This window comes from Gossypium hirsutum, chromosome D13, assembly GCF_007990345.1.
Source record: "Gossypium hirsutum isolate 1008001.06 chromosome D13, Gossypium_hirsutum_v2.1, whole genome shotgun sequence".
Taxonomy (NCBI): Eukaryota; Viridiplantae; Streptophyta; class Magnoliopsida; order Malvales; family Malvaceae; genus Gossypium; species Gossypium hirsutum.
The window spans coordinates 20,688,277-20,715,765 of NC_053449.1; the positions used below are offsets into that span (position 1 = coordinate 20,688,277).

At 32.6% G+C, this 27,489-nt stretch overlaps 2 protein-coding genes across 2 annotated transcripts; one reads left to right on the forward strand and one right to left on the reverse strand.

Moving 5' to 3' along the window:
- The first annotated feature begins 2,792 nt into the window (after positions 1-2,792).
- On the forward strand, positions 2,793-6,830 carry LOC107920202 (protein NSP-INTERACTING KINASE 2). The gene is made up of 11 exons (XM_016849771.2): positions 2,793-3,671; positions 3,789-3,921; positions 4,003-4,074; positions 4,163-4,306; positions 4,410-4,481; positions 4,575-4,634; positions 4,753-4,850; positions 4,997-5,146; positions 5,252-5,593; positions 5,758-6,137; positions 6,234-6,830. Exons 1-11 carry the CDS (start codon positions 3,569-3,571, stop codon positions 6,552-6,554), a joined length of 1,875 nt encoding a protein of 624 aa, XP_016705260.1. The 5' UTR covers positions 2,793-3,568; the 3' UTR covers positions 6,555-6,830.
- Positions 6,831-7,073: 243 nt separating this feature from the next.
- LOC107920203 (F-box/FBD/LRR-repeat protein At1g13570) lies at positions 7,074-9,280 on the reverse strand. Its single transcript, XM_016849772.2, has 4 exons — positions 9,043-9,280; positions 7,910-8,722; positions 7,666-7,824; positions 7,074-7,536 (listed from the first exon to the last, which is right to left on the reverse strand). Exons 2-4 carry the CDS (start codon positions 8,720-8,722, stop codon positions 7,243-7,245), a joined length of 1,266 nt encoding a protein of 421 aa, XP_016705261.2. The 5' UTR covers positions 9,043-9,280; the 3' UTR covers positions 7,074-7,242.
- Between the last annotated feature and the right edge of the window lie 18,209 nt (positions 9,281-27,489).

The following is a 27,489-nucleotide window of genomic DNA, read 5'->3' on the forward strand; positions in this document are numbered from 1 at the left end:
GTGAATTATTTTTGTCTGCTTTTGATGCTCCCATTTGATTCTTTTCTAATGCATCTAAAACAGGTTAAATCAAATCATTACAAACAGTGATTCTTTCAACATGACAGCTTCACATCCTGTAATAAATTAAAAAAAAATGGTACTTTAATCTTACACCTAATTAACTAATGATGAAGTAACAATAAATTGAAACAAGAATTTTTGACTCAAACAGTACCAAATTGATATCTCAGTCTCTCATCAATTTTGTTCATCAAAATGGTTATAAATAGGAACTGTCTTTCAACACATGCTAGTAAATGCATGTTCCTTCTAATTTACTTTCCCATTTTCTTAGCAACTTTCCAAGCAACCAAACAAAAGGGAAATCTAACAAATCTTTTTTTTTTCTTTTTTAAGGGATGTATGTGTAGCAGATGGCCGTTGCTTTCATCTTTTTCTTTATATTAGGTGGTATTAATATTAAAAAGGTAATATGTGCACTATCAAAGAGAAAGAAAAAAAAAAGTATAGCTTGCGTGCTAGGTATCCTAAGCTTTTAAGTGGGGGACTTTTGTTAAGGGAATTATTCTATTGGCCCAACTTTTTCAATAGAATTAGCAAAATTTTGATGCAAAAGATTAACGGAGCTTATCCCTGTTTAAGGGCTTGATCCGGTTTATGAATTTAGTCGGGATTCGATATGACTTTCGGACAACTAAAGATTTGTAGCTTTTTGAGAATTGGGTATATAATGGTTGATGTAATGGTGATAGTATATATGATGTTGTTGGTTGAAAGTTTCAGAAAATTGCAAAGTGCATGAGCTTTGTTTAGAGATGCTGAAATAAGCTGTTAGTTCCTGTTTGTCTAAGTGACTTTCCAACTACTTGCTGTCAAATAAAAGAGAGCAATATTGAACTATACATGACAGTGAAGCCGATGTGCTAGCCTAGGTACAATGAAGTTGATGGATTGGGGAGCAAAGGAGGGAAACTAAGGGCAAGTGTCAAGTAGGATTCTCATATTGAAGGTCAGGATAAAAATATAATAATTTTGTAAAAATAATATGTATTAGACTGATTTTGAGAATTGTATTAACAAGGTCGGATATGAATCATAGTTGAAAATAAATAAAATTTTGAAACTATTTTAATGTTGTTATTTTCGTAAGAGTGACAACCAAATAAGTAAAGTAAAATATTGAATATAATAATAGGATAATAAATTTTAAAAAATTGAATATTCTCATTGTAAGAAATACATATTTATATTCAATGATAACATAAGAAAATACAAAGCGGGGACATTGAGGGACATCTATTTTGGAGGGTTGGTAATGTCTTCTTTTTGCCTTTAAGGGACAAAGGCAGAGCTAAATTCATGTGACTTTGATAATTTAGTGTTCAAAAAGAGAGTTAATAGAGTAGTAGATGGTGCCATCCAAACACACCCAAGTGGTGTAAAAAAAGAACAATTATTTCCTACTCATTTGAGGGTATCATGTTTCCTTTGGATCATATGGTCAAACTTTCTCTTTTTCTAGTCCCACTTGTTTGACTCCTTTTCGGCTCCAAGACCTTGCCTGCCACTTCCTTTTGCTGTTTATTGGATCCAAAGGTTGGTTCTTTCTTTCCGCCAACCCAAAGCCATTAGATCAGATGGCAATCCTATTAACTGTAATGCAAATGTTCAATCAGATTTGGTCATTTAGCCCCGTGAGGTGGGGGCCTGTGGAACCCTATAATCTTATTTCTCTAAATCTTTGGTTGGAATGAAATTTTCACGAGTTTTCACGGGATTTCATGATTTTTTATTAATTATCTTGATTTTTACATTATATCGTGAATACAATTCAATATTTTTTTATACTTGATGATCACTCTAAATTTTGTAACTCAAAAATATATTTACTTAAGTTCTAAACCAATACTTCCAGAGTCTACTTTGTAATTTAGTAATAGATAATTATACGGGGATATCTTGATTTCAAGCCTTTAAAAGCATGATGTTTAAAAAAATTTTCAATAATAAATTCAAAGATGATGTTTGATGTCAACAGATTAATTTAATCTTGTTAATGTAAAACGTAAGCAGTGATTAAACTTTAAAAATTTTTCTAACCATGAACGATATGTTGAGACAAAAACAACCGTTTGGTTGATTTTAAGTAAAATGCTGCTATCAAAGTGATAATCTTAACTTTGCAAACCTTTCATGTCTGATCAAGTTTACATTTGTTTATATATATGATCACCAATTTGCATTGAGCTGGAAATTATCTTTTTAATGTCTAAATAGAAAAGAAAAGGGTTAAATGAAAAATGAAGTCAACTACAATGATGGGGTCTCCATTGCACGTGTATCGAAAATAAGCCATCATCACCCCTTTGCTTCTAATACCATGATTTCTATTTGGTTTAAGCTTTAAGTTGAATGTATTTCTACTATGAATTTTAAAAATTTAATGGGATAATGGAATACCCGAAAGTGAGTAGATATAGAGAAACGGAGAGAGCAAGAGCAGCTTTTGCTTTATAAAGTTGGGTGCTTTTGGTAATGTTGGAATGTTGAAATGGGACAGTGTGTTTGACTGTGGAGAGAATGCATTTTTTATATGAAAAAGAAAAAGGAAAATTGAAATAACAGATACAAAGATCTCATGAGGAGCTATTACATCAACAATCTCGAGGATTATACCCTCGAGATTCTAACCTTTTAATTATTACCATTATGAAAAAGCAAATTAATTAGAATGAAGCAATTTTGTTTTTCCATAAAGACAAAGACAGTGGGCGTCCTCAGGGAATGTTGGATCCACTCTTACTGTGGAACAAATCTAATCCCAACCCAACCCTTTCTCTTTCACACTATGACATTCATTTAATGGAGTTTAAAATTTTCTTTAGTGTGAAATTTACCTAACCCCACGATTTAGGGTAATTATAATAAAATGATAAAACCATAGGGTGCTTAACAGTTAACATCTAGATTTGGTTAATGTAGCTTACCCTCAGCTTTTATCTACTATTATTATCCTCATTCAATCTACGTCAGTCGAATGAAGCAATTGAATCAATAACTAATGATATATAAAATTTAACAAAAATTCCCGAACATATGTTTTAAACTTATATATTTTTTAATTTAGATGATAATTTTATATTTTAAACTTATATTTAATAATAAAATTATTTTTTAATGCAATCAATGGGTTCAATTAAACCGGTTGAACCGCTGTGGTCTGATTTTTAAAAGCACTGTCAGCCATGTTAGATGGTTAGTTCTTTCCTAGTATTTCATTTAAAATGATCAAAGTCTCTTGTTTTCTTAACCCTTGCTTCTGAGTTTCTGACAGAAAAGAAGAGTAAGTTCAAGTTCCAATTCTTAAGCAAGTGGGGAAGTTTTAGAGCTTGGATCCTGATGTAAAACATTGCATGAAAAACAACAACAGCCTACTTAACCATTTACTTTCAGTTTGAAGCTTTTTTTTGCTTACGAACTTCGTGTACCAGCTCCTTACCGGCTTCATACCCAAAAAAAAAAGCTGCTTTTGGTTTTTTTCTTAGAGCTTCAACTACTGAAAACAATGGGACTCAAGCGAGACAAGTTTGTGTGGTGTTGGGTTGTTTTGTTCCTCTTCTGCTCTTCTGCAACTGCTTTGCTTTCACCAAAAGGTGTTAACTTCGAAGGTAACTAACTGTTTTTCTTTCCTTTTTTGTTTTTTTGTTTTTAATTTCTATTATGAAGAAATGCATTGCACATGAACAAGGAAATGATCCTTTTGGATATTTTCTTTTTGTTTTCAGTGCAAGCTTTAATGGGAATAAAAGAGCTTCTGGTTGATCCTCATGGTGTTCTTGACAATTGGGATGAAGCTGCTGTTGATCCATGTAGTTGGAACATGGTCACTTGCTCTATTGATGGTCTAGTCATTGGCCTGTAAGTACCACTTAAAAACACTCATTCAAACTTTAAAAATCACTAACAAATACTCTAAAAGGTGATATGATTTTGTTACAGAGGAGCTCCAAGCCAGAATTTGTCTGGTACACTTGCACCCACCATTGGAAACTTGACCAATCTGCAGCTAGTGTAAGTTTCAAAACTGTTATACAAAAATTCCTGGTTTATATAGTTCCTAGTTTAGCTACAATGCTTATTAAATGAAAGCTTTTTGCAGGCTCCTACAGAATAACAATATATCAGGTTATATACCCTCAGAACTAGGGAAGCTTCCCAACCTTCATACACTTGATCTTTCTAACAACAACTTCTCTGGTCAAATTCCCACCACTTTGTCCCATTTAGAAGCCCTCCAATACCTGTAAGCACTCATACATATATATATTGCACTTTTGCTATGGTTTTAGCAACTTCAGAATCAGTTTGAATATGATGATAATGGGGTTTCCTTTGAATTGTATCAGGAGGTTGAATAATAACAGTCTTTCAGGAACTATACCTTCCTCTTTGGCTAACATGACTCAGCTCAGTTTCCTGTAATTTTCTGAAACTCTATGAATTCCATTTAGTCTTTTTCTTTCTTTCCAAATTGATGCATATCAGATTTAAGGATTAATATTTCTTTCCAGGGACTTGTCTTTCAATAATTTGAGTGGTCCACTGCCAGGGTTGCTTGCAAAAACATTCAAGTAAGTTGACTCATACAGCAAGCTTTTGCTTACAGTGATTACACTGTTTGAAACATGATATTTAAATTGTTTTTTTGTCTGTTTATTATTTGCTTACTATATTTTTTAGTTGACACAGCATTGTTGGAAACCCATTGATATGTGATGCTGGAGCTGAACAAGACTGTTCCAGAACAAGGCCAATGCCAATGCCTTTTTCCTTAAATAATTCACAAAGTAAGAACAGTTCTCCCATCTTGAATGTTTCTTTATTTTTCCTAAACTATCCACGTCCACTACTTGTATTTAACATATATTCGTACACGGATATGGTATGATCCTCCAAATATATATAATCTGATACCATTTTCTGTGCTTGTTAGACTCGCAGCCCTCGGGTAGACTCAAGGGCCATAAAATTGCTTTAGCCTTCGGGTCCAGTCTAGGCCTCATCTGCCTGTTTGTTCTTGGTTTTGGTTTTGTTCTCTGGTGGAGGCAAAGACACAATCAGCAAATATTCTTCGATGTTAATGGTTAGTGAAAACCGAAAATGGTATATATATTTGCATCAGAATCATATAGTTTATAGAAAAAGGGCTAATTTGTGTTCATAAAACATACTCTTTTAAACATTTCAGAACAACATAGAGAAGAAATCTGCCTTGGAAACTTGAAGAGGTTCCATTTCAAGGAACTTCAGGTAGCTACTAACAACTTCAGCAGCAAGAATGTAGTTGGCAAAGGAGGTTTCGGGAACGTATATAAGGGGTATCTCCAAGATGGGACAGTAGTAGCTGTGAAAAGGCTTAAAGATGGAAATGCTATTGGAGGTGAAATCCAGTTTCAAACTGAAGTTGAGATGATTAGTCTAGCAGTTCACCGCAACCTACTTCGGCTCTACGGATTTTGCATGACAGCGACTGAAAGGCTTTTGGTTTACCCCTACATGTCCAATGGTAGTGTTGCTAATCGACTTAAAGGTAGCGCGAGAGAAATCATCTCTGCTATTAAATTCCATTTATGAAATACCAACAATCATATACAATGAAACGCATATCGTATGCATTGTCCAATACCAATTCTAAATGTTCAAATAAGGTAAAATTTACCTTAGAATAATGTTGGTGATTTCTGATGTTTGCAGCCAAACCAGCCTTGGATTGGGGAACGAGGAAAACGATAGCTTTAGGAACAGCTAGGGGATTATTGTATTTGCACGAGCAATGTGACCCGAAGATAATTCATAGGGATGTTAAAGCTGCAAATATACTGCTTGATGATTACTGTGAGGCCATAGTTGGAGATTTCGGATTGGCAAAGTTGTTGGATCACCGGGATTCACATGTGACAACAGCTGTGAGGGGCACAGTGGGACATATAGCCCCGGAATATCTATCAACTGGTCAGTCCTCAGAGAAAACAGACGTTTTTGGGTTTGGTATCCTTTTACTTGAGCTGATATCAGGATTGAGGGCTCTTGAATTTGGGAAGACAGCTAACCAGAAAGGAGCCATACTCGACTGGGTATGATAATCGAAGAAAATTTACTTACCTGACTATTCTTACAATAAATCAAATTACATAAATCTGATGTACCAAGTTATTGTTGTTATTATGCAGGTAAGAAAAGTTCACCAAGAGAAGAAACTTGATATGCTAGTTGACAAGGACCTGAAGAACAACTATGATAGGATTGAGCTTGAAGAAATGGTTCAAGTGGCTCTTTTATGCACTCAATACCTTCCAAGTCAAAGACCAAAGATGTCTGAAGTGGTTCGGATGCTAGAAGGTGATGGACTTGCTGAGAAATGGGAAGCTTCTCAGAAAGCTGAAGCAACCAGGTCAAGAGCCAATGAATTCTCCTCTTCAGAGAGATACTCTGATCTGACTGATGACTCTTCCTTGCTGGTTCAAGCAATGGAGCTCTCTGGACCAAGATGACAAATGGGGTATAAGAATCATATATTATTTATTAAGACGATACCTAAACAAATATCATGAGACATAACATAAATGTGTTGAAATGTACTGTGTTGTATAGTGTTAGAATACTAGAAACTCTAAATATGTTTCACTTCCAGTTGTACAAATTTGGATTCAACAGAAAAAATCTGACATTTAGGCTGAGTTTTACACTGCCTGCTGCTGGTTTGAGTGAAGAATTTTTTCTGGAGATGTTTTTTCTGTGAGTTGTAATAAAACAGTTATTCAAATGGATTCTGGTTTGCTCCCTAAAATTTACTACCAGAGCAAGTTTAGTGGTTTTATCATGAAATGGTTTGTGCATGTATCCATCCATCCATCCATGCATGCATGCGTGCAGAGTCATGATTTTCACATATTCTCCACAAATCTGGTAGACATAACATACAACTTCCCTCTCTTTAGGTTATTTTCAAGCTTTTCAACAGAAGTATCAATGAAATCCTGATAAAAACTAATCTTCAACTTCATAAATCATATCTCAATTTGCTCAGAATTGTTATTATTCCCATTTCAAAAGAATATGTTACAGATGAAATATGCAATTGGTGCCCAACTGTTCTTTGATATTTCAAAAGAAAGGCAACAAATTAGCAAATGAGAGGGCAAAGAACTTAATTGTGCTCTATTAACAGACAAATAATGACTAATCTTGAATGAATAAAATTTCTGCTTGAGCAGAGGCACGTCTAAACCTCAACAGCTCGATTAACATATTCAGTCTTCCGTCCATGACATATACACAAGGTGAGATACTCATTGTCTCGAGTGCAGGCGAATTTGCAAGAAGAAATTTGATGAACTCCATCTCATGAGGCACACCGGACATATCTGTCATCCTCACAACTCTGAGCTGTTTGAATGTGCAATTGGACGGGCATTCATCCTCCCAGAAATCCAAATCAGGTGCATCTATGGCAGCTAATGTGTTTGAGGAACCCTAAACGAAACAAGGTAGAGAGTACATATTCATTTTATATATTGAACAACTCACCCCGTAGGACAGTACACCGAATGAAAACATACAACAATGTCAACCCCAACGGAAATATAAGACTATAACACTCACCGAAATTTGAAGTTCCCTTAAATTAGGAGAGTTAGTAATCAAGCGAAGAACAACGAGTATCTCCTTCATATCTTCAAAACTTACTTGATTCAATTCAACTACCTTTAGATGGGCGTATGTAATAGGAAGTCTTCCAAGGTCATCACCTATGCTCAAAAACTTAAAAGACAGAGAATTTAACTGACAGTACCTTGGAACAAATATAAACTTAATCACCCAAAATAGAAATGTTACATAATTTTACCTTCGTGAAGTATATATGCCCAATAAGCCTCTCGAGACGAGGCACACCACCAAGAAACCTGTTAAAGTTGCAGGTTGAGCTTTGCTCAAAGTGTTCAGCTATGTCATCAGTCATGTACATAGCAACCGACATTGCAACTAAAAGCGGAGTATTTTCCAGACAAATGTCTTTGAATTCACCTTCCAGACACAAAAACTTGAGATTTGGAGCGCGGATAGTAAGCGCTAGACTATCGAAGTAGGACAATGCTAAGCTCTCAAGAAGAGGGCAACCAGATATAAGACTTTCAATTGCCTCAGGAGAAACCAAAACCTGGTGGAGATTAAGACTCTTCAAGCACAAGAATCCTTTAAAAGTAGGGGGCGGATCGAATTCACAGCGGAAAAGATCCAAACGGGTCAACTTTTTGCAGTTGAAAAGACAAGAAGGAACCCTAAACCACTCTCCTTCACCCAATTCAAGGACCAACTCTTTGATGTCATTCCTTGAAAGGAAAAGTAACCATTGATCAATGTCGGGGCAGCACTGCAAGTGCGTAGTCGTTAGCTGGAACTTATGAATCGGGCCTTGGTGAAGAAAAAGAGTCCGAGTGATGAAATTTACAAGACCATCCTCAACTTTACATCGATCATTCGATAAAATCACACACTTTTCATCAAATACAAGTTGAGTAAGTGTTGCCCATTTATACCTCCATTTACTTGATAAAATGCTAGTCCTCACAGCATCCCGTATTGGTAAACGTGTGAGGATACTTTCTATAATGCTTTGAGGCAAGTCACTTATTAAATCCCGACTCATAACATCATCCATCTGCATAATTTAAGTATATGTATCAATCAATTGCTGGAAATGTAGCTAACTGATAATTTTAGAAAAATCTTCACTGTCTTTGTTCATTTTAACCCACAGAAAAAAAAAGAACACGAAAACATCGATAGCAGCATAATCTGTAAGTTTTCATGAAAGATTTTAGGGTAATTTGGGATTAGAAAAAATGGGGTTTTCTCATTAATTTCATCAGTGAAGAAGAAACAGATCATAAGAGATGGGATCAAACCAAATTGAAACAATTGGGTGGCAAAATGGAGAAAACATAAGAATAAAGAAAAAGAAGTTAGAAGAAGACTAACCTAGGATGAAATCGAAAACCCAGAGACAACTTCTTATGGCTTCTTCTTTTTCTTCTTTATCTGTGTCATCAGATCACACTGCAGCCAAAAAAAAGAAGGGGGAAGTGTAGATTGATGAAGGTTGAAACTTTATTCATTTGCGAGTTGGGTTATTGGGTTGGGAGTCTGGTGGCCCATCAAGACTTTTGTTTGATGTCTAGCTCTGGAACGTCACATCTGGCTAAACCTAAAACTAGAGATGGCAAGTGGGTGCATTCGGCAGATTTCGGTTTAGAATTGGATTATTTGAGTTTGGATTTTAATTTCTTTGGGTTTTTTATTTGATTTAAATGTTTTCAAGTCTATATTTTTTATTTGATTTAAATGTTTTGAGTTTGGATTTTGAATTTAGTATCGAGTTTATATGAATTGATTTTTGTTATTTAAATTTTTGAAATAAAGTTGGATTAGATTTAAATAAATTTTATTAATGATGTCCTTATATTTACTCTTTTATTTTTATAACTTTTTAGGGGTTTATAATTATTTTTATACTTTTAATTTTAAAATAATTTACACATCTTTTAATTTTATAAATCTTGTTTAATACACTTTCATTAAAATTTCTTAATTTTACCATATTTATATATTTGATTTAGCTTTGTAAAACAATATAAAACATTATGTAAAGTTTTGGTGCAAGTAAAAGTTGTAGAGGGGGCTAAAGTATTAAATTATATCTTGTAACTTAAATATTTATTTCTCAATATAAATTATTAGTTTGAATGGTAGTGCTAGGGTTGATAAGGGTTAGAAATTGGTAAATGCTCAAGTTTTTTTAAAATGGAAAATCATGTTAACCTCTTAAAAATTATAACATATAAAATTATAAATTCTAAGTTAAATGGTAAAATTATACTTTAGTTTTCTAAAAATAATAGAATATTAATTTATCTCCTTAAAAAAATTATAAAGATATAAGTTAACAAATGGTGAAATTACATTTTAACTATTATAAAAATATATAACTCAATTCCACCCTTTTAGAAAAAATTTCTAACTTCATCCATGATTAATTTATTATTTTTGTGGAAAAATGTGCATTTCCATTAACCCATGCAAGAATTATAAGTTTACCATTACAATTAAAACATGAACGAGATCAAACCGAGATTAAAACAACCTCAATTATAATGTAAGGTAAAATGCATTAAAACATTGTTGCAACTACAAAGAATATTAAGAAGCTGAGGGAGCCAAATGAATAAATAAATTCCCTCTAAAAATCATTCTAGATTTTTCTCCCCAAAACCAAAGTGAGAAAAGAAAGATTGTTAGAACATCCTCTTAAGCCTTGATGTCTTGTTCTAGTTAAAGATAGGCAAAATTTGGAACATCTTCAACCCAATAAGTATCATTAGAGCATCACTATCCAAACTAAGCAATGGTGTGTGCCACCATATTTCCTAATTGAGGTATATGGACAAACTCATAACGACAAAAGCTAGATGCCAAAGCTTGACCTTTAGAAACATAGTGATTGATGCAAGACTTGTCCAAGCAAGAGCTAGAAAATTTCTTTATGATGGATAGGGCATCTCCTTCTACCACGATATTGTGAAGGTCAAGATCTCATACAAAGTGGAGTGTCGAGACACAAGCTGTAACAGCCCGATTTTGACCCAAATCGAAACAGTGGTTTCGGGACCACACATCCGGGTCTGAAAAAATATTTTAATATTTTTTTTCTGTGTTTATTATGTGTGAAAGTTTCGTGAATTAATTTTATTGTTTGAGTGCTTAATTTAAGAATAGGGCTTAATCGTGTAAAATAAAAAAATTAGTGGTTAATTATGAAAGAGCCTAATTGTTGTTGTCTTTGTATGTTGGAGGTTCTATGATACAAGTAGTCCACTATATAAGTTAGTGGTGGTAATGGTCAAGAATGACCTTATATTATATGTTATATATATATTAGTAATGGTTAAATTAGTAAAATAATAATAAGTTAGTATAATGATAACTAAATAAAACAAAAGCATGTAAATGGCCATTATCATCTTTGTTCTTGCCGAAAATACAAAGAAAAAGAAAAGAGAAAAAGGGTTCTAGGTTCGGCATATGCATTGGCTAATTAGATCAAGAATTAAAGAAATCAGATTTGGATCGGGGAAAGACAAAAGTGGTTGAGTAGCCGATTTAGCAGTCGACAACATCCGAGGTAAGTCTGTAAGAGTTTACATGTTGATATAATTATAAAATTGTAATTGTTATTTACCGAATTGAATTTTTGGGAATAATTTGGGCTATGGCCGAATATGGTATTATGATGTGGCTACTTTTAGAGTTTGATTCCAACGAAATCTAACGTCCGTAAGCCCCGTATGAATCTTAGGAATAGTTAGGATACATATGTCATGACATAGGATTTCCGAGATGTGTTATCGTGTAAGACCACGTCTGGGACGTTGGCATCGACTTGTGTTTATGTGTAAGACCCTGTCTGGGACAGTGGCATCGATACGTGATTACATGTAAGACCATGTCTGGGATGTTGGCATTGTAAGAATTTCTGACTATCCGCGTATCCTTTTTAATTCTGAATGGTTCAACAGACAATATGAAATAAAGTCTGTTCATGGAAATGTATAAAAGTTTCAGGTATGAATTAGCCATTTAATTACAAGGGAATAAAATGAGTTAGTTAATTGAATTGGTAAAAGTTATCAATTTGATTATGTATTACAAGCTAACCATTTGTATATTGGAATGTTTTGGGTTGTTGATATATGATATAAAATATTTATGTTTTGAGTATAGGTATTCGACTTGTGCAAGATTTATATATAAAAAAAATATGGTGATCATTGTTTAGATGATAAATGATGCTACGTAATTGATATTCGATTATATTTACTTAATGTTTTTGAGAAAATATTTATACGTAAGATCTTGCTTATGACTTACTAAGCTCAAGAAGCTTACTTTGTGTGTGTATTTGCTTGTGTCTGGTTTATAGATTTTGGAGTCGCGTTACGAGCTCGAGGATTGTCAGCATAGTCTATCACACTATCGATAACTTTTGGGTACTTTGATAAATTTTTGAACTCGTTATTATGGCATGTATAGGCTTGCTTATGTTTTTGGTTAGTTTTGGAATATGTATATAAATGGTCATGCGAAAATGGCTCATCTTATTTTGATCGAGTTTGGTGTTTATGCATATGGTTTTAATGGTCATGGAACCATTATGGTATAAGTTTGTGATATGATAATAAATGTGATATATATATAGTTTGGACATGTTAAATTTGATTAAGTGATTAGTATATGTATAATAGTTATGCATTGGATGATGGATTGATTTGGTTATGAGTTGAACCAATTTGTTACATATATGCTGTCCAATTTTGATGATTAAATGCTGCCCAATTTGTTACATATATGCTGTCCAATTTGTTACATATATGCTATCCAATTTTGATGCTTAAATGCTGCCCAGTTTGTTGCATATATGCTGTCCAATTTTGGTGTAAAAATGTTGCTCAAACTGTTGTATATATGCTGCCCAAATTGATGTATTTATGCTGTCCAAATTTTAGCGTGAAAATGCTGTCTAATTTGGTATATAAATGCTGTTCAAATTGATGTATAAAAGCCATCCAAATAGGGTAGATTACCTATGTTGTAATATGTAGTATAGTTAGTAAATTGAAATGAAATAAATGTTTGGGTATATGCTTGAGTTATGAAATTAAGATTTGATTAGGTAAATGATAAAGATATAGTTGGATTTTTTGAAATATGGTTAGTATATGAAATTTGATTAATGATGCATGGTTGAATTTAAATTGGTATTGTAGGTCATGTGTATTCGGATATGGTAGGAACTTGTGATAGATAATACAATATGATACATATGGATTTGGTTTAATGTATTGGCTATAAAAAGAAAATTTTATATATAATCTTTATGCTTTTGTTAACAATTTGAATAATATGATGTTTTTAATTATACTTATACGGCTTTGTACTTGATTCATTTTGATTGGTATGATATATGATTTTAGATGTAATAAAATTTATGAAGTTGTATGTTTTAGGTTGTAATTTATATGCTAAGTGGTGCCTTGTAAATGTATAAAATATATATAAGTATTTTATATGCTGTTTAACTTGAGTTGATTAGTCTAAAAAAAATTTCTGAGTTTGATTTTGATCGGTAATGCCTCGTAACTCTAATCTGGCGACGGATTCGGGTTAAGGGGTGTTACACAAGCAAATGTTTCAACTTTAAAGGAATCCTTTAAGTAAGGCCTCTCTAATATGTATGCACTAATAAACTTACTTTGATGATATTTGACAATTACTTTCTGTAACACCCTAAAAATTCCAATGTCTTTAATGTAATGTTATTCTAGAATGTGCGTGGAAAATTCCATAAAATTTTTCCGACCAGTTAGTAATTTGAAGTAAGGTAGAAAATTGAAAAATTTATTATTAATAAGTGATAATATGATAAGGGGCTAAAGTGTAAATTTTTTAAAAACAAGGTATTTTGAACATTTCATAGAGTTTATAAATAGAATTTTAGAATTTATAAATATTTGTAGTGATGAGAAGTGATATGAGCCATTAAATGATATTTAAAAGCAATAGAATGATGTGAGCCACATTTTATGTTGATCTCTAATCGCATTCTTTTAAAATTAAATAAAGAAAAGAGAATGAGCATATTTAGCTCATTCTTCTTCTCCACTTAGTCATCCTCCACATGAAGCAATAAGAGAAATTCCTTCATCACCATTTTTTCTATTTTCTCTCCATTTTCACCTAGATTTCAACCTCATGCTTGATCCTTTCTTAAAAGTCTCATTGGAATCACTTTCTTGAGCTTGTTCCACCATTATTTTCTCCACCCAAAAACTCAAGTTTTGTTTAGGTAGTGTGAGAAAGTTAGAGTCAGTTAGAGAGTTTATGAGGCGATAAAAGTTAGACCTTTAATTCCATCATGTTTATTTAATACATTTGTAGTTGTTAGATAGTTGAGCATTTATTGTTAGTATTTATTGTGTGCTTCTGATGTGATATTTAAGAGAAAAAGCTTGAAGGTGGAGCTTCAAGTAAGGGTAAAAAGAAGATTGTTTAGTGCAGAAGTATTAGAAAAATCAGCTTAAAAATAGTAATAGATACACAACGAAAGTTTAAATTTTATTTCTTAAAATTGAGCCTTATGGTATTTATAGCAATAAACCTTAGATCAAATTAGTACCTGTGCTTTGAGTTAGAAGGTCTAGGTCATTTACTAGCTTTTTACCAAATGATCTTCTTTGCTATCCTCGAACCTCGACTTGTTTAAAGTATGGACTCTAACTTCACAAATCGAACACTGAATGAACATTGTAATTAATTTTCAATAGGAAAAATTAATTCTCTCCATGTGAAACAAAAAACTTGTGCTCTTAAAAAAAATAAAATTTATTCTCTAAATAAATTGTCATTATTTTCTGGTAGATTAAGGATGCTTAAAATATGAATAACTGGAGTAAATTTGGCTCAATAGTTCCTATTTACAGGGAAAAGTTACTATAGGTTTACTTGAATAAATGATAATTTAATAATAATATTTTAATAGAAAATACAATATTCCCTATTTGGGAATACTACGGGGCAACGACAACCCTTACTAAGACTAGGGTTTGTCGCCCCTTACATGTTGGATGAGCTTAACTTTGGTATTAGATACAATTATATGTGTTATCTGAACCTTTAACCAACTTAATAACCACATTTCTTATTTTTCAAAATATTAATAAATTAATTAATTAATTAATTAAGTTAATTTCCCCAATTAGATTATTTTAACAACCCAATTCTAATTTCATTAAAGTCATGACAACTTTATTGTATTAGAATCTATGAGGAAATATATTTAATTACCTCGTTCACTAAAACTACGATGACTAATTAATTTAATTACCACTTTGAATTTCAATTATTTAATTCCAATCAATTAAATAATAATTTGAAAAAATTAATTTAATTTCTAAGTCATATTTTTGTACTTAGAGAGAAAACACATTAATTGTGGATACGATCTATTTCTCTTAATCGTTGTTGTCATTTATTCCAAAGTATCGGTTCTACATGTAACCCTTCTTGGTTTTGTCTAGCTAGTGGAGGGACTAATTGGACATATACAATCAGGGATCAAATAATCTATAATTAAGTTCTGACTTTTTGTCTGCTAATTACAACATTATTTATTCATGGAGTCATTCCACTAAAGTACCATAATTGAACTCCCTTATTATATACCATTATGCAACTTCATAGGTTCTTGTCCAATGATGTTGTCATAAGTGTGTTACCCTCATAGGATATCATTTATCTGTTTGGATTAAATTCGTTCAGCCAATATGGTCATATTTTATCTCATGGTAACCATTACAACTTCCTTGATGAAAAAGTTAGTTACTAAGAAATAGTAATTATATAATTCATCCAAGACAAATTGTAACACCCTTCGTCCGACTAGATCGCCGGGTCCGAGCTGTGAATGCTGAAGTTGTTATCGGAGCAACTACTGACAAAGTCACAATAAAATCATCACTTTACATCATCATTCATGCAATCAACAACAAACAACAAACAACATTGAATATCATGAGCATTCTTTCTTGGGTTTTATATGAGCATACAAATACTTTAAAGTCAACTCAAAATCGAATAGGGACCTCTTTGTAACATTTTTAAAATTTTAGATCAAGTATATCATAAATATATCATTCTAATATTCAATCATGTCATAAACACCTAGGTATTATGAATACACAATTAAATTCGAGCCTTAATCAAGCTTAGGACAGCTCTTTTATTAACTCAAGCACAAAATAGGACCAAATTGCAAAGTTTTGAAAATTTAGGGTCGACATCGTAACACCACCTTCTCCATGTCATGACGTCACCAAACAGTTTTTCACGTCACAATGTCAAGCTACTCGATGTCACAATGCCACATACTGTTGGTCAGTGTTGCGACGAGGAAATGTAGTCGTCGGGACAATAATTCTATTTTTTTGTACAAATTAGGTCATTTGGTACCTATTTCATGTCAACCTAACCATTTGCACCTTTGGTGCATTTGTGCACATTCAAACATGTATAAAATCTTCCCAAAGAATACCAAATCATCACATTCAACCAATTCCAAGCATTTAATCAATATAACTTCCAATTGATTACCAAACATACCAAATTAACTTACAAAAGTTCAATCTTATCTTTTTTCAATCTAAATAATCCTTTACCATACCATTTCATATTCAAAATTTCCATTCAAGAGACACTTATAAAACTTATCACATTGCCTAAACATATACTTATGCATATATGGACATTACTTTACTAAAATCAACATTAACTAAGGTTTTAACCAAACTATCAATCCAAAGTTAACACATATATACATGCCACATAACCGAACTTTAAAACGATTGAAAAGATACCAATTTGAAATTGGGATAGTGTAAGCTTCTGTTTGATTTAATAAACACGTTTTGCAAGTTGGTAATCTATAGGGAAAGGGAAAACAACATGGTAACCATATCAAATGCTTAGTAAGTTCAAATGAAATGTACTTAACTTACCTTGACATTGAATGGTAACCATATCGGGCATATGAACATTTATACACAATTCATTCGTTTCTATTGTCCTCTTCCTCCTCTCCATCCCACATCCTTTATGTATATAACATACTTAAATAACATTATACAAAATTTTACTATTCACTTATATTTAAATTCAAAGTTGTTTATTTGAGTCAGAGTCACTAAATCATTTTTATCCGAAGCTACAGAGCTCCAAATTAAGATCCATTAATTCTTACCATAAAATTTTCAGAATTTTTGGTTTAGCCAAATAGTACATTTTAGTCTTTAAAGTTTTCCTTATTTCACTACTCGAAAGTTCTGACCTCTCTTCACTAAAAAATAGTTATCTCATTGTACAGAATTCGAATATTGTTTCTGTTTGTTTCTCTTGAAAATAGATTCACTGAGGATTATAAACGTCTAAAATTTATCCATAATTATTTTTGTAAAATTTTTTACAATTTTCCAAATTCAGAACAGGGAATTCCTAACTCATTCTGACACTGTCCAACTAAAATTCAAATATCTCAAAATATATAACTCTTTTGCTTTCTCTATTTCTTTTATGTGAAAATAGGCTCATTCAGATTCAATTTAATATATTATTCATCCTCTAAGTCAATCTCAACCATTTTTGGTGATTTTTCAAAGTCACAAAACTGTTGTTGTCTAAACTATTTTATTACTAAATGTACTCTTTCATAATTTCACTTTTTCACTTTCAATCACAATTCAATTCAAAATTCACTTTTCCATTTCTAAGTCGATATTCAATTCAATTCCACACCTATATTTATTATTCAATTACACTTAATCAATTTCCCGATGACAACTTAAGAATAATAACAGATACTCGGTGGATTCAGCACATAGCAACCACCTTATTAATCAATGATGTCCGGTGGAATCAGCACATAGCAACCACCTTACTAATCAATGATGTTCGGTTCACATAGTAGCATTCACATAGTACTACACATGTGACCATTACCATCCGATACACGTAGTAGCCTGCACATAGTACTACACACGTGATCGAAACTATCCGGTACGCATAGTAGCCTGCACATAGTACTACACATGTGACCATCACTTTCACTTTTACATAGTGGCCTACACACAATCCGTGCCACACATGTGATCATTTCTGTCACTTCATTCGTATCCCTTTTTATTCCAGAGGTTCATTCGGGAATTTTTCACTTTTTTCACTTTTTTTTATCGATCAATTTCAATTTCTCGTCTTTCTTGATTTATAACAATACATTTAACTTATATAACATTCACAATATTCATTCCAGTCCAAAAATCATACTTTGGAAAAATTACATTTTTACCCCTAAAGTTTCACAAAATTGCGATTTTGCCCCTAGGCTTGTAAAATAATTTTTATTAAATTTCCTTGCATTTTAAGCCTAGCTGAACCGTTTTCATAACTATAGTAGTCCACAATACTCACTTATTCACGCACTTGTGACATATTTTATAACTTTTGCAAATTAATCCTTTTAGGCATTTTCATCGAAAATTACTTAGTACAAGTCGTTTATCACACTCCAAACATTCATATTCTTCCATAAAACATTAAAATACATGCATATAATTCATGGTTAAAATTTTAAACACAAACCCTAGTTCAAAACAATGGTAAAAATAGGTAAATCTTGTTACGAGGATTTTAAAAACGTAAAAATCATTAAAAACGGAGATAGAACGGACTTACAATCAAGATTGGAAGATGAAAAAACCCTAGACATGGTGTTACCTTGCTACATTCGGCCATGGAGAAAAGAATTGAAGAAGATGATAGCTTATTTCATGTTATTTTGTCTTTATTCATTAATTAAGGCATTTTACCAAAATGCCCTTAAATAGCTTACTTACTAACCATGTCTATTTTTGTCCATAACATAACCAATGGTCTAATTACCATTTAAGGACATCCAATTTAAAATTTCATAGCAATTTGACACCTCTAGCTTCTAGAACTCAACTTTTTCACTTTTTACAATTTAGTCCTTTTGACCAAATTGAGTGCTCAAACGTCGAAATTTTCGAATGAAATTTTCACGAAATATTTTCGTGAAATTGTAGACCATAAAAATATAATAAAAAATAAATTTTTCTTGTCGAATTTGTGGTCCTGAAACCACTATTCCGACTAGCCCCAAATTCGGGCTGTTAAAGTAAATGAGATCCCCTTGTGTGGGATGTAATAGTTCCCTTTATGGGACGATTAAGATGTCACACCCTAAATCTGGCGAACCCGATTAGAAAACGTGTATATGTGAAGTTATCTATTTGGCGCAGTGTAGTTCGCCCATTTGTAGTCTTTTGGCGAATAAGAGTTGGCGTAAAGTACCCACCATATAAGGAATTGAAGATTTTATCTCAAAGTATTCTGTTATTTAAGAAAAGAGTGTGACAAGCGAATGGTAAGCCTGGTGTGAGTTACCACCAAAAGTATAGTACACCCAGTTTACCTGAGCACTGTGCTAATTGGGTTTTGTAATCTGATCTGGTTAGGAGTCATTTGGATTGACCGGTCAAATACTATTTGTATAAGACTCTCATTTGTATTTCTTCTAGATTTTGTAGGCCATTTATTAGGACAAATTTTGGATACAATCGACACTTTTCAAGTTCCACTAAAAGGAACTAGTATATATACGGTGGGAAGGGTCTATCTATTCACTATTACTCTCTAGTTTTTCTTCTTAAAATTATATTTTTTCCTCTCCTTTATTTAGCCAGAATATAAGTTTTTTGAATTAATGAGTGGATGTTCCACCTTTTGGTAAGTCTGATAGCTTTGCATGTTATGTTTTTTAAAGAATAAGGTTGTTAGGAAGTATATGGACAGTGAGTTGTGAATAAGAGACCTTGCATGGGGGTCGTCTGTAATTGAGATGTTAGTTATTTGTCTATAAATAGGTTTTAATGGTGGTTCTAAGTTCTTTAAGTAGTTGCTGCTACTGGTTTGAGAAGGATGTTTGAGTTTGGAACTTCAAGCTACAATCTAGATGAGTATCAAGTGAGACTTTAGTCTCGACTCTTATAATCATTCCAGAAATTTCTTCTTATGTTGATGTTCTAGTAACAATGTATGATCCCTTAAGTGATTGCTAAATGTGTATATGTGATCTTCGTTTAGTATTCATGGGAGTTTAAATGTGTGATGTGTTGTATGTATGGGTGCATGTGATTTTGTGAAGCAAACATATGCGTGTACATGGAACATATATTGTGATACATGGTAGTGTTGACGTGGGTGAAACATGTAAAGAAATATGATTCGATTTGAAAAATAAGTATAGCCTACATGAATGTGTACTTATGTTAGATGTATGATACATGATTGTAAATGTTGGAGACTGGGGGTTTAATAGAGCATTGGGAGATTATGTGATATGAGTTTTGACACTGCGGTGGTATGTAATGAAGTCCACCAGGACAGTAAACACGAAATTTGGTGCAAAAATTCTGAGGAAAGACCATGGCCATTGCATATTTTGGAAAGGGTGGATGAGCCACATTTATCTACTGGGGTTTTTGCATGTCCTAGAGTGATGATGGGAAAACCTCAAGCAATGATGTGTTTACGAAAACCCATATCATAAAAACGACAGTTCATATGGTGCTTTGGTGGCAACTAGACAGAGCCTTTTTAGGCAGGTTAACTATAATTGCCTTTGTGGCATATTCTGTAAATGCCTCTATGGCGTATTTTGTAATTGCCTTTGTGGAATATTCTATGATGTCTTTACAGTGATCTGTAAAATGCCTATGTGGTGTATTAGGGATGCCTACGTGGCAGAATTTGGTTATCTGCCTCTATAATAAGTTTTGAGATCTCTTCGATAGGTGATTCTATGATAAGGATCTGATATGTCTACATTTAACTTAGTTCGGTTAGTCTTGTGAGGAAATTGAATGTGTCTTAAGGGATGGTTCTTGAAAGAAAGTATGTATTTGTATTTGTAAAGAGGGAATCCGCCATAGTAGCCCGTCAATATAGGATATGGCCTTATTCATAGTTATGAAAGATATAAGTGTTCGTTGGTTTGAGTTTGCCTACACTGTGTAGGGTTGAAATATAAGTTATAAGGTATTCACTACATATGAATAGTATCATGCCTTGTTTTGGGGTTATTTGTAATCTAAACTATTTGTCAATTTAAGCGTTCTTATGTTTGTAACATGGATGGATGGAAATTGTTTTGAATGATCTGGGATGTTTTGTCTTTAGTATAAGCTTGTTTTGGGGTTTGATTTAGGTTACAATTTGATTGGTGGTCTAATAGTTGTTAATCCCAGTATGGGAATCCGCCAAGTGTGAGATCAATTACTAATTATCCACTAAGGAATAGTGTTTGTGAATAACCATTCTAGAAAAATGTGAAGTGTTTGTTTGAAGAGGAAATCCGATGAAAGTGGGTTAGGTATAGATATTCTTCTAAGAAGTATCTTGTATTCTAAGAAGAATTAAGATCTATAGTGATTGGTAAGATCTGGAATTAGTCTAGGAGTGAAGTGAGAATGACACGTTAAGTATGAAAGTTGGCGTATAGGTATATTTCCAATATTAAGAATGTATCTGCCAAAGACAGAGTAATAATCCAAAATCTTCAAAAAGAATAATTCAAGTAGAAAGGCTCCAAGGTATTTTGTATTAAACTCACTAGGTTTTCATGAACTTACAAGCGTTTTGTTTGTGTTTCAAGTGTTCTAAGAACGGGTTTGCCAGGAGGGACCAAGCTAGAGAAGGGACGAGGCGAGAGTTTGCTATGCAATGACAAGTTTGTTCCTTAGTTGTAACTTGCATACTACAGGGCGACCTAGAGGCAGAGTCTCAAGGTTTTTGTTTTAAACGAAATTTAAAGGTCGAGATACGAATTTTAGTACAAGTGACTATTTTAATTATGTTAAGGACTAATTGGTGACTTGGTTGTGTACTAAATTTTTGAAAGTTTTGAATTTAATCGATAATGATATTAATTATATTCTTATCGTTATTCTTTTAGTACCACGATTAAATGTGATTGAAAGTGTAGTTAGACCATAGGCTGGGTTGTGACATCCTATAGCTCAGACCCGACGATCGGGTCGAGTATGGGGTGTTACAGATGCCTTGTGGTATCACTTGTATTCATTATCATCCCTTTATGTGTATTTTTTGGTGTGTAGGATGGATGCACTTTAAGTGCAATATAAAAGGAGTGCAATTGGAATCCTGAGTGTTGGAGTCTTATTTTACTAAGGTTATCAAAGAATATGAGATTAAATATATAAATTGGTTTAATGAGTAAAATGTGTAAAATAAACCTAAAGAATTTAAAAAAGGACTTAATTCACTAAAGTAAAGAGCCTGTGATGATTGATATGTTTTATTTGTAAAATTATTATATATGTAATATTAGATTTGGAAGTTAGTAAGTGTAACAATGCGATGCCTTAGTAAGTGTAATAATGCGATGCCTTAAATATGCTTAAGATGGATGTGAGTACATGTGGCTAAGTATGCTTAGCTAAATTTTATTACTTATTAATGTTATATCCATCAATCTTATTTAGTTGCTTAAATCTCACACTTGGTAAGAAGGTAAGTGAGTTTATTCTTAACATGCCATTGTTTTTACATGTATATTAAGTTACTGCAAGAAGCTATTTGAATCACAGCATTGCAACTTTGAAGCCTCAAAGAGTATGAAATCCTAGTGTGTTATTGTGATTCCTAGTCGCATGTACTTAAGAATCAATGGTCATACACATATATATGTTAGTTTCATACTACTTTTAAGGCTTTGAGGGCATGAATGTTGTTATTTTGATTTGTATGAGCTTTGGTGCATATTTTATTATTGAAGCTTTTGTATGAAGTACAATTTATAAACTTATTTGCGTGTTTGAACCAATGTGATGGGGTATGAAAAATTTTCATGGTTATTTCTTGTCAATTGAATTATTTCTAATGGTGTTGAGGTGTCTCTAATCTTGTGTTAGGGATTGGTATGTGTTGGTTGAGTCTTGGCATGATTTTGAGGTGTTTTGGAGTCAAAATCTTGGTTCCTTGTGTCCAGTCTCGAGACTTGGCACTTATGTTTCGAGATTAACAAGTTAGAATGCTTAATCTTTACTTTAAGGATCCAAAGTCCTGATACCTTTAAGCTAAGTATAGAGACTTGCAAATCGATAGCAAAAAGCTATAATAAACAAGCCAAGTCTCGGACTTGTAGGCCAAGTACCAATACTTACCTTATTGCACTTTTAGAGCTTGTATTTTAAGTCAGTTGAGCTATTGAAACCCCGTTTTATGTATGGACATGTCCAAGACATAGGAAATTACTTGAAATGATTTCAAAATGTGTTTAAAGCTTTGAAAATGTTGGAAATTGTTTTAAAGGATTTTACTAAGTTGAACGATTGATGTTTTTGATAAAAGGAAATTTTGTAAAAGCAAAGAAATTGTTATTGTTACATCTCGTATTCGTAATGGTTGCCGAAACTAGTAAAGGGTGTTACACTCTCACACTCCTCACATTTTGCAAATGCAAGACACCAATATCGAATTTTACCTTATATAAAGGTGAAACTAGAGGTTTCCATCGAACAAATAAAGAAATCGATGAGAAAACTGGAGAAGACCCTTGAATCCACACCAAACTCCCTTAGGTATGTATTTATTGAATGAAATATCTATAACATAAAATAAGAATGCTTTTCATAAACATATTTATTGCTTGCAAACCATAAACCATAAAGTAATTGTCATCTTGATGCAACCTATACTATTAGTAGAGACAAACATATTTGCTAATTGTAACTTAAAATTTCTAATTAAGGAATTCTCTAGCCAAGTAATATCCAACTTATCCAAATGGAGAAATATGGAGTATATCTCTTGCATGGTGACCTATAGGTGGATCATACCAACAAAAAAATGACATGAACAACGAATATCATTTCCATAGCATTATCAACCATAAAAAAATTTCCTACTTGAATTTTCATTTGACCAAGATATTTTTAATTCAATTGGAAATCAATAATGACAAACCTTAGTCACACTAGGTACCTCCATTCCACTTCTTTTTCTTCTCTCTTTCTCATATTCCTTTTCTTGCTTGAAATTTTCACTAGTTCAGATTTTACAAGATGAAGAAGACAAAACTATTTTGAAATGTTTGTGTTAAAAGGGGATTTTAGGGGTTGTATATATGATCAAATTTATAAAATTTTGTTAAATAAAATAATGTGGAAATTATGTTGGCATAATGTGAAAATTAAATGTGTAATGACCTGATTTTAAGTGGTGCTAGAAATACAGTTTCAAAAATCTCATTTCTGTAAACCGAGTCTGTAAGGATGAAATATAATGATTATCGGAGTTAATATGAAAATATATTGAAGATCAGTTAAGATATTTAACTGGGAAAATTTTTAATTAAATTTTAGGGACTAAATTGTAAAAAGTCTAATCACTATTAAGTTTTAATTGAGAAAAGATTAGGGACCTAGATGGCAATTAGCCAAAGTACCAAAATGGTTATTTAACTAATTTTAAATATAATTCAGTGGAGAATGATGTTTATTCCCACCTAGCCTTGGTTTATAATTAAAAAAGTATATAAAAGCCTTAATTAAACTAACTAAGCATGATTAATCCAAGCTTTTAAACTTACATTTAGCCATTGGATTTTTCATGGCAACCAAGCTATCTTATTGAAATTTTTATAGGTTCTTGATCATTGGAGCTTGATTTAGCTAGCCCATACATCAAATTCTCTAATTTTTTTAGCTTTTAGCAAGTTTCCATTAGAGAGAAATTGATGAATTAAGCTTGAAATTGAAGAGATGATTAGATAGTGAACTTATATTATGTAAAGGACTAAGTCAGAAATTCACTTAAGCTTGTTAAAGTCTAAATTGAATAAATTAAAAACTATCATGAAATTATGCCAAAGATGAAGAGTATAAGGTCCCTAATGAAATAATATGAAATCAGATTTTAATCTGATGTTAAATATGGAAAAATATGTGTATCCCGATTCTAGTGACTAAATTGAAGAAAAGAAAAAAATATTTTCGCTATGTATTTTAATGTGATTGTGATGTCAACTAACATTGTTTTATAATTGCATTATCAAACATAATTAAAGACGACACCGAAGTATCAAGAGAGAAAGGAAAGATGAGAATCGTAGACGAGTAACGAAACTCGGTTTTTACATTTATGATTTTAGTTCAATATATATATATGATTGTTGCAAACTAACTATCAAGGAAAGCATATTATTGTCTCATGACTTGGTTTGAATATAATGATATTGAATAGTTGAGAATTGATTTGAGTTGAACTTAGTGAAATCGAGAATGATATGAACTATGATATGTTATATTGAACATATATGGATTGATTTGTTAGCATGCCATAAGATTAGATTGTGTACGGGTTATACTTCAGTTATATACAGATGAGCGCTAGGCACATATTTCTTCAGATGTTCCGATAAGTGTTGGGCACACATTTTTCTTTGGATATACCAATGAGCGTGAGGTGAAAATTATACTTCGGACGTTCTGATGAGGCACTAGGTGCTAGATTGGTGTGATGGTCGGATGATCTGTGTATCCGTCATGGATCTATGTCCAGTTCATAGGGGTTATAAAACTGAAACTAGCTAAATGATATTTGATATGGGATGTGATTGAAATTGGTATATTATGTATATATGTACATGGAATGGTAGAAAATGACATCATGTGCAAGATCATGTGAAACAATTTACACGAGCCTTGAGGGGTGATATGGATATGAAACAAATCGAATCGACTAATTCGAAAATGAAATGAGATAATGGAATGAATATATATATACACACATATATGATTGTTGCAAACTAACTATCGAAGATCATGCAAAACGATTTACAGGAGCCTCGAGGGCCAATATGGATATGAAACGAATCGACCGATTCAGAAATGAAATGAGATAATGAAATGAATATATATACATATATGATTGTTGCAAACTAACAATCGAGGTAAGCATATTATTGTCTCATGACTCAGTTTGAATATAATGATATTGAATTGTCGAGAATTGATTTGAGTTGAACTTAGTCAAATTGAGAATGATATGAACTATGATATGTGATATTGAACATATATGGAAAAATTTTTGATTACCTTATTAACTGTGTCGGGCAGAGTCAGATGTAGTTAGTATGTCATAAGATTATATTGTGTATGGGTTATACTTCAGTTATATACAAATGAGCATTGGGTGCATATTACTTCAGATGTTTTGATGAGTGCTAGGCACACAGTTTTACTTCAGATATACCTATAATGACTCAATTTCTAGTGGTGTCAAAAAAGACAATTTTGAGACCCCATTTCTGTAAACCAAGCCCATAAATATTTTTATATAAGTGAATTGCATTTTGCATAGGTAATTTAGCCAAATTATTGATTAATTAAGATTTAGGGATTAAATTGTAAAGTCCAATCACTATAGATTTTTAATTAGAAATTGGATTGAGGACTTAAATTTCAATTAACCAAATGCCTAAAATAGCAATTATGTAACACCCTAACCCATTCCGTCGCCAGATTAGGGTTACAGAGTATTACCGTACAATCGAAAACATTTAAACATTCAATAATTTAAATCATATCATAAATCATTCATGCACATGCATACTGTCTCTAAATCGAGCCCTTGAGGCCTTAAAAATAGTTTAGAAGCAAATCAGGACCAATTTGAAACAATTTAGAAATTTTAGGAAAAAATTTGCAAAATTTGCAAAACAGGGGTCACACGGCTATGTGCCTCACACGGCTGAGACACACGCTTGTGTCCCAGCTTGTGTCCTCACCCCTGTAACTCTCTGAGTAGGGTCACATGGCCATGTCACACGCCCACGTGCCAGGCTGTGTAACTCACTAACTTGCACCTTTAAGAAATCATCAGTTGACATACGATCATATCATCAGGCCATGTGTCTCACACGGCTGAATCACATGCCCGTGTCTCAGGCCGTGTGGACCCAAATTTGCCTAAAATCAAGCCATTTCCAAACCATTTCATGCATGAACATTCAATCCATTCAAACATACATTAAGGTACCTAAACATCACCTAAATGCACATCAATATTCCATTTCAAAGGCCCTAATTTAACTAACCAATATTACATTCAAAGGCACCTCAAGTATAACCAAAACAACACTTACCTAAACGTGCCAATAATGCCATTTTTCATGCATATAAACCTAAACCAAATAGATACTAAAACATACCATCAATGACTGATTCAAATCATCCAAAACATACCATAAAAAGGGGTCGTATATACAAGCACATGAAAGTGACCAAAAGGACTTACTTAAACAAACATTTTATGTCCATCAACCCATACATAAACATCAAAACACATACATACCAAATTACCATTTACATATTCATCCTATACACGTTAATGTTGCCATTTCCATACGTACTAACCTAGTTCAAATATTTACTATAACATGTCTTAAGAAACAATTTTAAAACCATCATTAACATGCCAAGAGAACCATATCAACAAGTACTTTAAGTAACCAAATTCACATAACTTGGTAAGACATCAAGGTGTACCAAGCCAACATAACTTTCCAAAGCTTATACATGCCAAAAACCCTTTAACATATGCACCATAATACCATTACAATTCACCCTATACATGCCATTATAAACTCTATCCAAATTACTCAAAAACTATCAAATTGTCCACTGGATAGTATGATCTCCGACGAACTTCCAACCGGTC

What these genes read in the sequence shown, in the direction of transcription:
- LOC107920202 (XM_016849771.2), top strand. Translation starts at nt 3,569, where the DNA reads ATGGGACTCAAGCGAGACAAGTTTGTGTGGTGTTGGGTTGTTTTGTTC. An exon ending in ATGACTCAGCTCAGTTTCCT is followed by an intron (nt 4,482 to 4,574) that starts GTAATTTTCTGA and finishes ATTTCTTTCCAG; the next exon opens with GGACTTGTCTTTCAATAATT. An exon ending in TTCCTTAAATAATTCACAAA is followed by an intron (nt 4,851 to 4,996) that starts GTAAGAACAGTT and finishes TGTGCTTGTTAG; the next exon opens with ACTCGCAGCCCTCGGGTAGA.
- LOC107920203 (XM_016849772.2), bottom strand. Translation starts at nt 8,722, where the DNA reads ATGGATGATGTTATGAGTCGGGATTTAATAAGTGACTTGCCTCAAAGC. An exon ending in GGCATATATACTTCACGAAG is followed by an intron (nt 7,825 to 7,909) that starts GTAAAATTATGT and finishes CTGTCTTTTAAG; the next exon opens with TTTTTGAGCATAGGTGATGA. An exon ending in TAAGGGAACTTCAAATTTCG is followed by an intron (nt 7,537 to 7,665) that starts GTGAGTGTTATA and finishes TGTTTCGTTTAG; the next exon opens with GGTTCCTCAAACACATTAGC.